This window comes from Odocoileus virginianus, chromosome 3 (genome assembly GCF_023699985.2).
Source record: "Odocoileus virginianus isolate 20LAN1187 ecotype Illinois chromosome 3, Ovbor_1.2, whole genome shotgun sequence".
Taxonomy (NCBI): Eukaryota; Metazoa; Chordata; class Mammalia; order Artiodactyla; family Cervidae; genus Odocoileus; species Odocoileus virginianus.
The window spans coordinates 10,275,883-10,287,775 of NC_069676.1; the positions used below are offsets into that span (position 1 = coordinate 10,275,883).

Genomic DNA, 11,893 nt, shown 5'->3' on the forward strand with positions numbered 1-11,893 from the left:
TAAGAGCCAGGCCCAGCCTGGGACAGAGGGGGGAGGAAAGAGGAGGCCTCGGGACAGCGGGGCTGGTGCATACAGGGGCCCTCACCCATGGTGAGCTCATCCTCTGCCCCCAGCCACGGACCTGACGGTGGGGAAGATCTACGCGGCCATGATGATCATGGAATATTACCGGCAGAGCAAGGCCAAGAAGCTGCAGGCCATGCGCGAGGAGCAGGTATGGCTCCAGCCCTGACAGCCGCCGCTTCCGACATCCATCACTCTGGGGCCACCCAGGCTGGGAGAGAGTGTGTCCCTTGTCACCGTGAGGACCAATCAGAACAGTGGGATGACGTCAGGCTCCAGGACAGGTCACTGAAGAAGGAGGGCAATGCCAAGGAGACATAACCTGGAGTAACTCATTTGCTCCACCAATACTTACTGCACAGGGACTTCCCTGGTGGTCCAGTGGCTAGGGTTCCACGCTCCCAATGCAAGGGGCCCAGGTTAGATCCCTGCTCAGGAAACTGGATCCCATGTACTGCAACTAAGACCCAGTGCAGCCAAATAAGCCAATAAGCAGAACAAATAAAATTTTTTTTTTTTATTGGACACCTATGGTGTGCCAGGCACCTTTCTCAGCTCTGGGTATGCGTCTGTGAGCAAAACAGACCAGAATCCCTGCAGAGCAGACTTTCCAGTTGGCAGAAGGCTAGCAATGATAGATGATGAAATTATATAGCACTGCAGAAAAAAGTGTCATGAGAAAAAACAGGGGATGGGCAAGGGAATGTGATTTGAAAGGGGTGGTTTGGGAGGCATTGCTGAGGAAGTGACATCAGAGGAGAGACGTGAAGGAAGAGGAGAGAGAGCCAAGCCGATACCTAGGGGCAGAGTGTTTTTGGCAGAGGGAACAGCCAGTGCAAAGGCCCTGAGGCAGGACCATGAGTTTGAGTTTGAGAAATAGCAGGGAAGTCAATATGGCAGAACAGAGTGTGCAAGAGGGGCAGGGGAAGGAGACAAGAGTGGGGAGGTGACAGGACAGATTATTCAGGATTTGTGGGCCTTTGACTTTTGCTCAGTGTGAGGTGGGAGCCACAAGGGTGCTTCAGGAGAGGTGGGAAGCCATCTCTTGCAGGTGTTCACTGGTGCTCTCTGGTGGCCATGGAGGGTAAGGGCTGGAGCTGGGAACCTGGGAGGAGGCAGTGGTCCTGGCCAAAACATGAAAACCAGGATGGGGGTCATGCAGCGGTGAGAAGTGACCTGGTTATGGATGGACTTGGAAGGGTCTAGAGGACTCACTGATGGATCAGACTTGAATGTGTGTGTGTGTCTTAAGGTGGGGGTGGGTTTCAAGAATGGCTTCTAGGATTTCACCCCAGGGGTGGGCTAAGCATACCCTCCATAGCCTCCCCACTGCAGTCTTGAAACCAAAGCCTCAGCCTGGGACACCCTCTTCCCTGTCCCTGCTCCCCCCACACCCCGGCCACCTTATGTACACATGCTGCTCTCTGCCTCCCCAGAACCGGACACCTCTCATGTTCCAGCGCATGGAGCCCCCATCTCCAACACAGGAGGGGGGGCCTGGCCAGAACGCCCTCCCCTCCACCCAGCTGGACCCAGGAGGAGGCTTGTGAGTGTCCCTCTTGGCCAGAAGGCAGGGGACTGGGGTGCTGGGTGCCAGGTGCAAAAGCTACCACAGTGCCCACCGTCACCCTGGTCCCTGTGCCCCACACAGGACGGCTCACGAAAGTGGCATGAAGGAGAGCCCGTCCTGGGTGACCCAGCGGGCCCAGGAGATGTTCCAGAAGACGGGCACATGGAGCCCGGAGCGGGGCCCCCCCACCGATGTGCCCAATAGCCAGCCTAACTCTCAGGTACCTCCATGGCCCCACCGCCCCCTTGGCTCCCCGGCCAACCCTCCACCCCGGGGTCCCCCGGCCAGGCGGCCCCAGGGCTCACCCGGCCTTGCCATCTGCCCCGCAGTCGGTGGAGATGCGAGAGATGGGCAGAGACGGCTACTCCGACAGTGAGCACTACCTCCCCATGGAAGGCCAGGCCCGGGCCGCCTCCATGCCCCGCCTGCCCGCCGAGAACCAGGTGAGAGCTTTCACCCACCACCCTGGGGACTGGACTTGGCCGCTGGAGTCCCGGCTTCCCTGTGCAGCCCAGGGGCCCAGGGCTGGGTGGGACTCCTGCACTCCTGGCTGCGGCAGGCAAGGGTCCACACCTCTGGAACCCCCAGAGGCCTGATCCTCTTAGTTTCTCCCTGACGGAGGACTGGGAGAGGACGAGGTTCCTCTGGGGCAGGGCACCGTGGCCACCACCACGTGGTTTGTCTCTGCTCCATTTAGGGATGCTGAGGCTGGAGGATGTGGAGGACACATATTGGGGATGTGGAGGGAGGATGGGAGGGGATGTGTCAGGCCCCGGTGAGAGATGCAATGAAGAATATACATGCACGCACACACGCATGCGCACACAGGCGCATGCACACAGGGATGGGTGTTCTTATACATCGTACATGCTCTGGGGAACTTGGCAGGTCCCGGGATCTGGTAGCATGTCTGGGGTGGGGCCTGGGAGTCGTCCCTCTGTCTGGTCTCTGTGAGAGCTGCTGGGGAGAAGCAGTTGTGTGTGCCTGACGCGTGTCTGTGTGTGGCTGCTTTACCCAGCTGCAGGGCTTGGTTTTGGCGGGGAGCGGGATCCCACTGCCCCCGGCCCACCAGGACAGAGGGGCCAGAAGCATGGCTGGGCTGTCCACCCAACCTGAGAGGCAGGGCAGCATGTCTGACTGTGGCAGGCTGCCCGTGTGCTGCGCAGTGGCATCTGCACGGGGGGCGGTGGGGCTGTGCTGTGCCTGGCCGGGGCCAGGGTTGCCCAGGGGCGTGGCCTCTGGCTGCTGGGAACTTGGGTGGGAGGCACCCAGCCTGCATGTGACTGTCCAGTCCCATCCCAAGGGGCCCCCCCAAAGCTCCACCAGGACTGAGCTTCTGGGCCCCAGGAGGAGGGGGGCACAACCAGCTGACGGCCACCCCACCCTGCCCCCAAAGCTTCGAGTGTCAGCCGAGCCAGGGCTGGGGCGCATTGCATGAGGCAGAGTCCAGGGCCAGGCGCCTGCGGCCACGTCGCCCCATCTGTCGTCTCGTGCCTTTGCCACCTGTGTGCTCCGTCCCCAGGGGAGGAAGACCAGCCGGGCCTGGGGTCGCCCTCGCACCGGGCCGCTAACCTCTCTCTGCCTCCCCCTTCCCTTCCCACCTCAGGTTCTTCTCTCTCCCCGCCCCTGGCATTCTCCTCCATTTCCCACACACCTCCCCCTCTCCCTCTCGGCTTTTATATTTATTTCCTTCTTTCTGTTTTTTCTGTGTGCACCATCCCGTGGGGCTGTGACAGAGGAGAAGGGGCCGGCCACGTGGGAATAACCTCAGTGTATGTACCGCGCCCGCCCGCCACCCAGCTGGGCTCCGGCCCCCTCTTCCCGCCCACCCCCCCTCGTGGGAGTCCTGTCATCTCTCCGGGTCCTCGGACCCCACCCTTTCTTTGCAGACCGCACCCCCTGCCCCCCACCCCGTGGAGCCCCATCCTCATGTGTTGTCTCTGTGTGGCCCACGTGTGCCCTGGAGGGGTGACCCCGCCCTGCCCCCCCGCCTCCCACCCTCTCTTCAGAGCCCCCCAAGCCTGGCAGGCGGGTGTCCATCGTTCCAAGAAGCCTGACCTGCAGCCCTGCCTGGCTCACTCCTTCTTGGGGGCTCTTTCCCGTGACACCACCCATGAACCTCAGGTCCCACAGCCCCGTGTCCCTTAAAAGTCCAGTCCCAGGCAGTGTCACTGGGCCAGGCCCTGGGCAAGTCTGCTCTGTCTTCCTTTTCTCCTCCCCGAGCCGCAGGGAACCCAGTTCCACCCAAGGGTGCAGCAAACACACAGGCCCCCAAGCTGCAGGCCAAGGACGAGGAGAGCAGGTCCCCCCGGGGGTCTCAAATACCAGGCCAGCCCCTCAAAGGCTTCCCATAGAAGCTGGACTCAGGTGGGCAGGAAAGTCCTGTCCCAGTTGGCCAAGGAGGACTGTGTGCTGGGTGCCTGGCCCTGGGCCGATAGGCCTGAGAGCAAGGAGGGGCTGAGGCTCCTCACCCGCTTTGGAGAGCAGGCCGAGCTGCCCAGGGCCCAGGGCTCCCAGGTCTGTACTCCGGATGGAGAAGCTCTGCCCTTCAGCCGGCCTGCCTGTCCCAGCAGGAGGTGGAGAGGACGGGGCCTCCTGGCGGAAGCCAGGAGGAGCTGGGGAGGGGAGAGAGGAGTCCTGGAGGCTCCCCCCAAAGACCCCACCCCCGGATGGTCACAGCCCCATCACTGATGGCGGATGGGGCAGACGGGGACCGCTGCATCCCAGCCACTGACCCCGGCCCGCCGGCCTGTTCCCCCCCACCCCAGACCATCTCAGACACCAGCCCCATGAAGCGCTCAGCCTCCGTGCTGGGCCCCAAGGCCCGGCGCCTGGACGACTACTCCCTGGAGAGGGTGCCGCCCGAGGAGAACCAGCGGCACCACCCGAGGCGCAGAGACCGTGGCCACCGCACCTCCGAGCGCTCCTTGGGCCGCTACACGGACGTGGACACAGGTGGGCCGCCCCGAAAGGCTGTGTAAGGGGGCAGAGCAGGGGATCTAGGGGGAGAAGGCGGAGCAGGGGAAGACTGAATAAGAAAAGACAGAAAGGCCTGGACAGGACCAAGGGGGACCGAGATGCACCAGCTGCTGCTCACAACCTGGTGGCCAGCTCCCCCCCAACACACACACCAGGCCATCCTGGGCCCAAGGGAAGGTGCCCACAGGGCCCGCAGTCCCGCTTGGAAGGCGCCCGCGTGCACGTCCCATGCCACCCTCTCCTCACAGCCTCTGTCTTGTCTGACCCCACGCGGCCCCAGGCTTGGGGACAGACCTGAGCATGACCACCCAGTCTGGGGACCTGCCATCAAAGGAAAGGGACCAGGAGCGGGGCCGGCCCAAGGACCGGAAGCATCGGCAACACCACCACCACCATCACCACCATCACCCCCCGCCCCCCGACAAGGAGCGCTACGCCCAGGAGCGGCCGGACCACGGCCGGACCCGGGCCCGAGACCAGCGCTGGTCCCGCTCACCCAGTGAGGGCCGAGAGCACATGGCCCACCGGCAGGTGGGTGTGGCAGAGGCACTGTGGACCGGACTGGAGAGGATGGGGGAGGGCGGGCCACAGCCCCACAGCTCCTCTGGGCGGGGTTCCCGACTCCTGCTGTGATATCTGACCTGCCCACCACGGGACTCCCGAAGCCAGGGGGTTGGGCTCGGGCAGGGGTGGGCACTGCCCCCTGCCCCTCTGGCTCCCCACTCTGCACCCCAGCCCCCCCGCCCGCCTGCCTCCCCGCTCCCCGCCGCCCGCAGCTGCTTCCTCTTTGGTTGTGGATCACGTTTGAGTTTCGGGCCAGCAGTGGTCTTTACGACTCACGCCCACCCTGGCTACCTTCTGCCTTTTGCTTTCCTTTAACCCGGCTTCCGTTTTTTGTTTCAATTATGATTTCTGTCCTCTGGACGCCTGTGAGTAACTTTTGAAACTTCTGCTATTTTTAAACCCCGAAACTTACAAAACTCCATTTCTCATTTCTCTTTTCACTTTGTTGTGTTGGTTTTCGACTTCCCCCCACCCTCCTTGTCTCTCTCACTCCTCCTCCTCCTTCCCCCCTCCTCCCCCTCCTCCCACCTGTGGCTGTTGCTTTTTTCCTTTTTTTCCATTTGAACGTCCTGTGTGTCCCTCCCACCCTCCTCCTCCCCGGTCCTCCGGATTTTCCTTCGCTCCCCACCCTCCCGTCCTCTGTGTCTCCTCCCGTCTCCTTCTGGTTGATTTTGTTGTATCTTTTTTTTTGATTTCCTTTGTTTCAATTTTCGTGTAGGGCAGTAGTTCCGTAAGTGGAAGCCCAGCCCCCTCAACATCTGGTACCAGCACTCCGCGGCGGGGACGCCGCCAGCTCCCCCAGACCCCCTCCACTCCCCGGCCGCACGTGTCCTATTCCCCCGTGATCCGTAAGGCCGGCGGCTCGGGTCCCCAGCAGCAGCAGCAGCAGCCCGCGGCGCGGCCGGGCCGAACGGCCCCCAGCGGCCCGCGGAGGTACCCGGGCCCCGTGGCCGAGCCCCTGGCCGGGGAGCGGCCGCCCACGGGAAGCCACGGCAGCAGCCGCTCGCCCGCGATGGAGCGGCGGGTCCCGGGCCCGGCCCGGAGCGAGTCCCCCCGGGCGCCGTGTCGCCACGGCGGGGCGCGATGGCCGGCGTCCGGCGCGCACGCGGCCGAGGGCCCCCCGGGCCCCCGGCACCACCATGGTTACTACCGGGGCTCCGACTACGACGAGCCCGACGGCCCGGGCGGCGGCGGCGGGGAGGAGGAGGAGCCCCGGGCCGCCGCCTACGACGCGCCGCCCCCCGCGCGCCACGCGTGCTCGCCCAGGACTCCCCGGGCCGCGGGCCCGGCGTGCGCCTCGCCTTCCAGGCACGGCCGGCGACTCCCGAACGGCTACTACCCCGCCCACGGACTGGCCAGGCCCCGCGGGCCGGGCTCCCGGAAAGGCCTGCACGAAGCCTACAGCGAGACCGACGACGATGACTGGTGCTAAGCCCGGGCGAGGTGGCGCCCGCCCGGCCCCCCCACGCACCCCACGCGCACGCCCCCCTCGGGGAGGAGCCGCACCGGCCGCGGGGCCACCTCGCTGCCACCTGCCCAGCACACGGGGGCGGGGAGGCCCGGGAGGGCCCAGGAGAGGACCAGCCGGACGACCCCGGACTCTGGAGGGAGTCCCCAGGGCCGGGACACACCAGGGTGTCCCGGAAAGACCCTCCTGGGCAGCGACGGCGCCCCCCACCCAGCCCCGATCCCCCACGACGACGGCGGGGGGCCCTCGGGAGCAGACAAATCACACAGCCAAGGGATTCGAATTAACTCAGCCATTTTTGGAGAACCTTGGGGAAAATGGAAATTTCAAAAAAAAAAAAAAAAACATTTTTAAAAGAAAAACGGGGAGAAAAAAAATTGCTTCTATTGATGAGTTTTATCATCTCAATTGAAATCTTTCCTTTCCCTGGTGAACGCGTGCTGGTGGCCCGTGTGTGTGGCTAGAAGCCGGAAGCCAAGAGGAAACCCAGCGTCCCACACAGACCTCCACCAGACACACTCATACCCCACACACGTTCTCAGACACACACAGGAGTGCTTGCTGGTTATACCAAACCCTACTATTACTGCCTGCAGAAATCAATTTAAAAAAAAATAAACAATTTTAAAAAGGACAAAAAAATTAATGATTGAGAAAAGAAGCATTTTTTTCTGACATTTGGTCCTGCTTGAAATAACAAAAGAAAAAAGAAAAAAAAACACCACCACCGATTTCCTTTGCTTCTTTTTTCCTTTTTCCTACCTTGTTTGAAAACTGTGGGCTTGGGACTGTGAATTATTGCATGACATTCAAAAAGAAAAAAAAAATAAAAAAAGTTGAATCAAAGGGCTTCTGTATTGGAGTGGTCTTTATAGCTTCTGCAAAGTACTCCCCAGGTCTCTTTGGGGGGACCTTGGTAGGAGGCACTTGGAAAGTGGTTAAGGATGAGAAAGCGGTAGCTCTTCAACCAGGACTCTTTGCAGGAAAGTTAAAGCCAGAGACACTGGCTGGGTCTTTACCTGGTTGTCCTGGATGGGGGACAGCAGGGCAGTAGAGTCCCCCCCACCACCACCCCATGCCTCCACCCTCAGACCACCCCCACCCCACCTCCCCACGGCTCCACAGTCTGCTGGATAGTATTCCTGCATGATCTGGCCAGTGAGACCCCAAGGAAAATGTGTGAGGCCTCAAATATTAGCAAAATTCCTATTGGAAACACCCTGCAGGAGGTACCTGGAAGCCTAGCTCAGGACCCCCAAGTCCAGTGGGAGGTGAGGCCCACCCGAGGCCTCTGGCACTCCCACCCCACTCACCACCGGCACCCAAGAAGTTGCTTCTGAAGGGCTCCCCCCCCAAGCTGTGTCCCATTTCATAGACTTTCCTGAGATGCCCCTGAATTCCCGCAGCCATTGGAGAGTCCTAGAACTTAGAGGTCAAGGTTGAGAGCAGCCTGTAGGCAGCAGAAGAGGGTCACGCGAGTTCAAGGTGAGGGCAGCAGATCGGAGGTGGGGGTGGGGTTCTTACCAAGGGACCGATAGCCTGTCCGCCCTCCGCCCTCAGCCCCATCCAGCAGGTCTGTCCTTCAGCCCGCAGTGCACCTGCTGGCAGCCTCCCGCTCCAGCCTTCTAGAAATTGGCCTCATGATGAAGGTGGCAGAGGACCTTCCATCCCCAGGATCTTACCTCCCTGCCTATTCTGTGAATGCTTCTGTGAATATGGTCGACAGCCAAAAACCATCGTTAACAAGATCAGGAGGTCAGAGAGCTGTGTTGATTTAGGTGAGCCAAAGGCCAGTTATATCCATTGTTCAGGGGCTTCCCAGGTAGTTGAGTAGTAAAGAATCCACCTGGCAACGCAGGAGATGCAGGTTCAATCCCTGGGTCAGGAAGATCCCCTGGAGGAGGAAATGGCAACCCACACCAGTATTCTTGCCTAGAAAATCCCATAGACAGAGGAGTCTGGTGGGCTATAGTCCATGGGGTCGCAAAAGAGTCGGAAACGTAGTGACTGAGCACACACACATCTCTTGTTCAGGTTGACATGAAAGGCCTTTGGTCTGAAGATGCAACTCCTGGTTCTCCCAAGAAAGGGCTTCAGAGAATCACGTAGAATTTGCAGAGAAGGAGAGGTAGATGGTCTTCAAGGAACAACTCCAGCCTCACTGACTGTGTGACCTAAGGAAAATTACTTAACCTGTCTGTACCTCTATTTTCCCATCTGTAAAAGGGGAACAGTAATAGAGCTGTTCATGAAGGTTAAATGCATTATTCTACACCAGTCCAGCAAACTTTCTCTTAAAGGATCGAAGAGTAAATATTTTCAGCTTTGTAGCCCAGATGGTCTCTCTCTCAACTCTTCAGCTCTGTCACTGCACCAGGAAAGCAGCCTTACGTAAAAGTGTGGTGTGCCTATGTTCCAATAAAACTTTATTTATAAAAACAGGCAGAGGGCTAGATTGGACCACTCTTCTACATTCACAGTTTTCAAACATTTTGGTCTCAGTACCCCTTTCCATTCTTTAAAAAATATACTTGAGGGAACTAATAAAAATAATTGGGAAAAATAAATACATAAATAAATAAATAAATATAAATAAATTTAAAAATAAATAATATACTTGAGGGAACTTCCCTGGTGGTCGAGTGGTTAAGATTCCAAGCTTCCAATGCAGGGGCCATAGAACTGTTCAGGGGACTAAGATCCCACATGCCACAACACCAAAAGAAAAAAAAAGTACATATATATATATATATATATGCATGTACATATATATATATGTATGTACAATATAATATACATATATATATAAAATGTGTGGCATGGCCAAAAAAACCATATATATACATATATATAATGTGTGTGTATATATATAATGTATATATATATATAATGTGTATATATATATATATATATACATCTGTTTATATGGGTTATAGATACTGATACTTACCATTTGTAAATTAAAACAAAAAATAAATAAAACTGCTAATTTTAAAAACTGTTTGTTAGTTTCTAAATCACAATCCATCTACTCATGGTAACAAATAACATTTTTAATGAAAAATAACCACGTTTTCCAAAACAAAAATATTCCATAAAAAGAGAGAGACATTGTTTTCCAATTCTGCATCTCTTCCATGTCCAGTGAGCAGAAGACAGCTGGATTCTTACATCTGCTTCTGCATCCCACCTGTTGCAACAGCAAATCTCCCCCGGAAACTCCACCACACGAATGTGAGAGAGTAAAAGTGACAGAGGCAAAGGGCATCTTAACGTTAATATTAAAAATAGTCCAAAGAAAACATATTTTTAAACAGTTCGGGGACTTCCCCGGTGGTCCAGTGGTTAAGATGGTCTACTTCAGATTCAGGGGGGGTGGCTTCTATCCCTGGTCAAGGAACTAAGATCCCACAGGCTAAAAATAATATTTTAAAGTAGTGTCAGATATTTATTTTAAAAAAATAAAACAGTTCAGTCTGACGGACCCCCTTGGAAGGGTCTCAGCGACCCCCGAGTTTCTGAACCCCTTTGAGAACTGTTGTTCTCAGAACAAAGGGTACCTGGCCCCTAGTAAGTGATCTTTCACTAAGGCCGTTATTACCATAGCATCAAAACTGAGAGTTCCAAAAGGACTTGCTCCAGACCCCAAGCCTTCAGGTTACCTCAGGTAGAGGAGGCTAAAAGACTACTAATGGCAGGGTGGGCTGAGCTGCCTCCGTAATAATAGCACCTAAGGAGAGAAGAGGGGAATAAGAAACTAAAGGGGCTTTTTATTGTTATTATTATTAAGTATAGTTGATACCACTCTAATGGCAGAAAGCAAAGAGGAAGTGAAGAACCTCTTGATGAGGGTGAAGGAGGAGAGTGAAAGAGCCGGCTTAAAATTCAATATTAAAAATACTAAGATCATGGCATCTGGTCTCACTACTTCATGGCAAATAGAGAGGGAAAAAGTGGAAGTAATGACAGATTTCCTCTTCTTGGGCTCTAAAATCACTGCGGATGGTGACTGTAGCCATGAAATCAGAAGATGTTTGCTTCTTGACGGGAAAGCTATGACAAACCTAGACAGTGTGCTGAAACGCAGAGACATTACTCTGCCAGCAAAGGTCTATATAGTCAAGGCTATGGTCTTCCCACTGGTCATGTATCATTGTGAGAGCTGGACCATAAAAAAGGCAGAGCGCCAAAGAATTGATGCCTTCCAACTATGATCCTGGAGAAGACTCCTGAGAGTCCCTCAGACAGCAAGGAGATCAAACCAGTCAAACTTAAGGGAAATCAATCCTGAATACTCATTGGAAGGACTGATGCTTAAGTTGAAACTCCAGTATTTTGGTCATCTGATGACAACAGTTGATTCATTGGAAAAGTCCCTGATGCTGGGAAAGATTGAAGGCAGGAAGAGAAGAGGGCATCAGAGGATGAGGATGAGATGGCTGGATGGCATCACCAATGCAATGGACATGAACTTGGGCAAACTTCAGGAGACGGTGAGGGACAGAGAGTCCTGGCGTGCTGCCGTCCATGGGGTCGCAAAGAGTCAGACATGAGTGGATGACTGAACAACAACATAGTTGATTTCCAATGTTGTGTTAGTTTCAAGTGTACCACAAAGTGAATCAGGCATGTATATATACTCAGGAGAGCTGCTTTTTGGGTTTTTTTTGGCCATGCCGTACAACATGCAGGGTCCTAGTCCCCTGACCAGAAATTGAATCAACCTAGAGATTGCCACTCCAGTGTTCTTGCCTGGAGAATCCCAGCGACGGGGGAGCCTGGTGGGCTGCCGTCTATGGGATCGCACAGAGTCAGACACGACTGAAGCAACTTAGCAGCAGCAGAAATTGTCATCCTGCGTGAAGTAAGTCAAAGACAAATACATGATATTGCTTACATGCGGAATCTTAAGAAAAAAAGAAAAATGGTGCAAATGAATCTATTTACAAAACATAAACTGAGTCACAGATGTACAAAACAAATTTATTAGATTTCTTCAGTAGTTCAGTGGTTAAGATTCTGCACTTCCACTGCAGGGGGCATGGATTCAATCCCTGGTCAGGGAACTAAGGTCCTGCATGCCACCCAGCATGGCCAGAAAACAAAGAAAAGAAAACAAACTTTGGGTTTACAAAGGGAAAGGGGGAAAGAGGGAGAGGCGTAAATTTTGAGATTGGGTTGACATATACATTACTATCTAGTTTACGATAACCAATAAAAATCTATAGCGTAGCACAGGGAACTCTGTA

At 55.6% G+C, this 11,893-nt stretch overlaps 1 protein-coding gene across 7 annotated transcripts in view; it reads left to right on the plus strand.

Moving 5' to 3' along the window:
• Positions 1-7,493, plus strand: part of CACNA1A (calcium voltage-gated channel subunit alpha1 A) — a 370,739-nt gene extending 363,246 nt beyond the window's left edge. For 4 of the 7 annotated variants that reach the window (XM_070463180.1, XM_070463175.1, XM_070463183.1 and 1 more), the window contains 8 exons: positions 114-214; positions 1,500-1,609; positions 1,715-1,853; positions 1,963-2,076; positions 3,370-3,405; positions 4,402-4,588; positions 4,893-5,143; positions 5,895-7,493. In XM_070463180.1, the coding sequence (XP_070319281.1) occupies positions 114-214; positions 1,500-1,609; positions 1,715-1,853; positions 1,963-2,076; positions 3,370-3,405; positions 4,402-4,588; positions 4,893-5,143; positions 5,895-6,608 (1,652 nt within the window). In that variant the 3' untranslated portion in view covers positions 6,609-7,493. The remainder of the gene's footprint in view (positions 1-113; positions 215-1,499; positions 1,610-1,714; positions 1,854-1,962; positions 2,077-3,369; positions 3,406-4,401; positions 4,589-4,892; positions 5,144-5,894) is intronic. The other 3 variants (XM_070463188.1, XM_070463192.1, XM_070463198.1) reach the window with 2 other exon arrangements.
• The last annotated feature ends 4,400 nt before the right edge of the window (positions 7,494-11,893 follow it).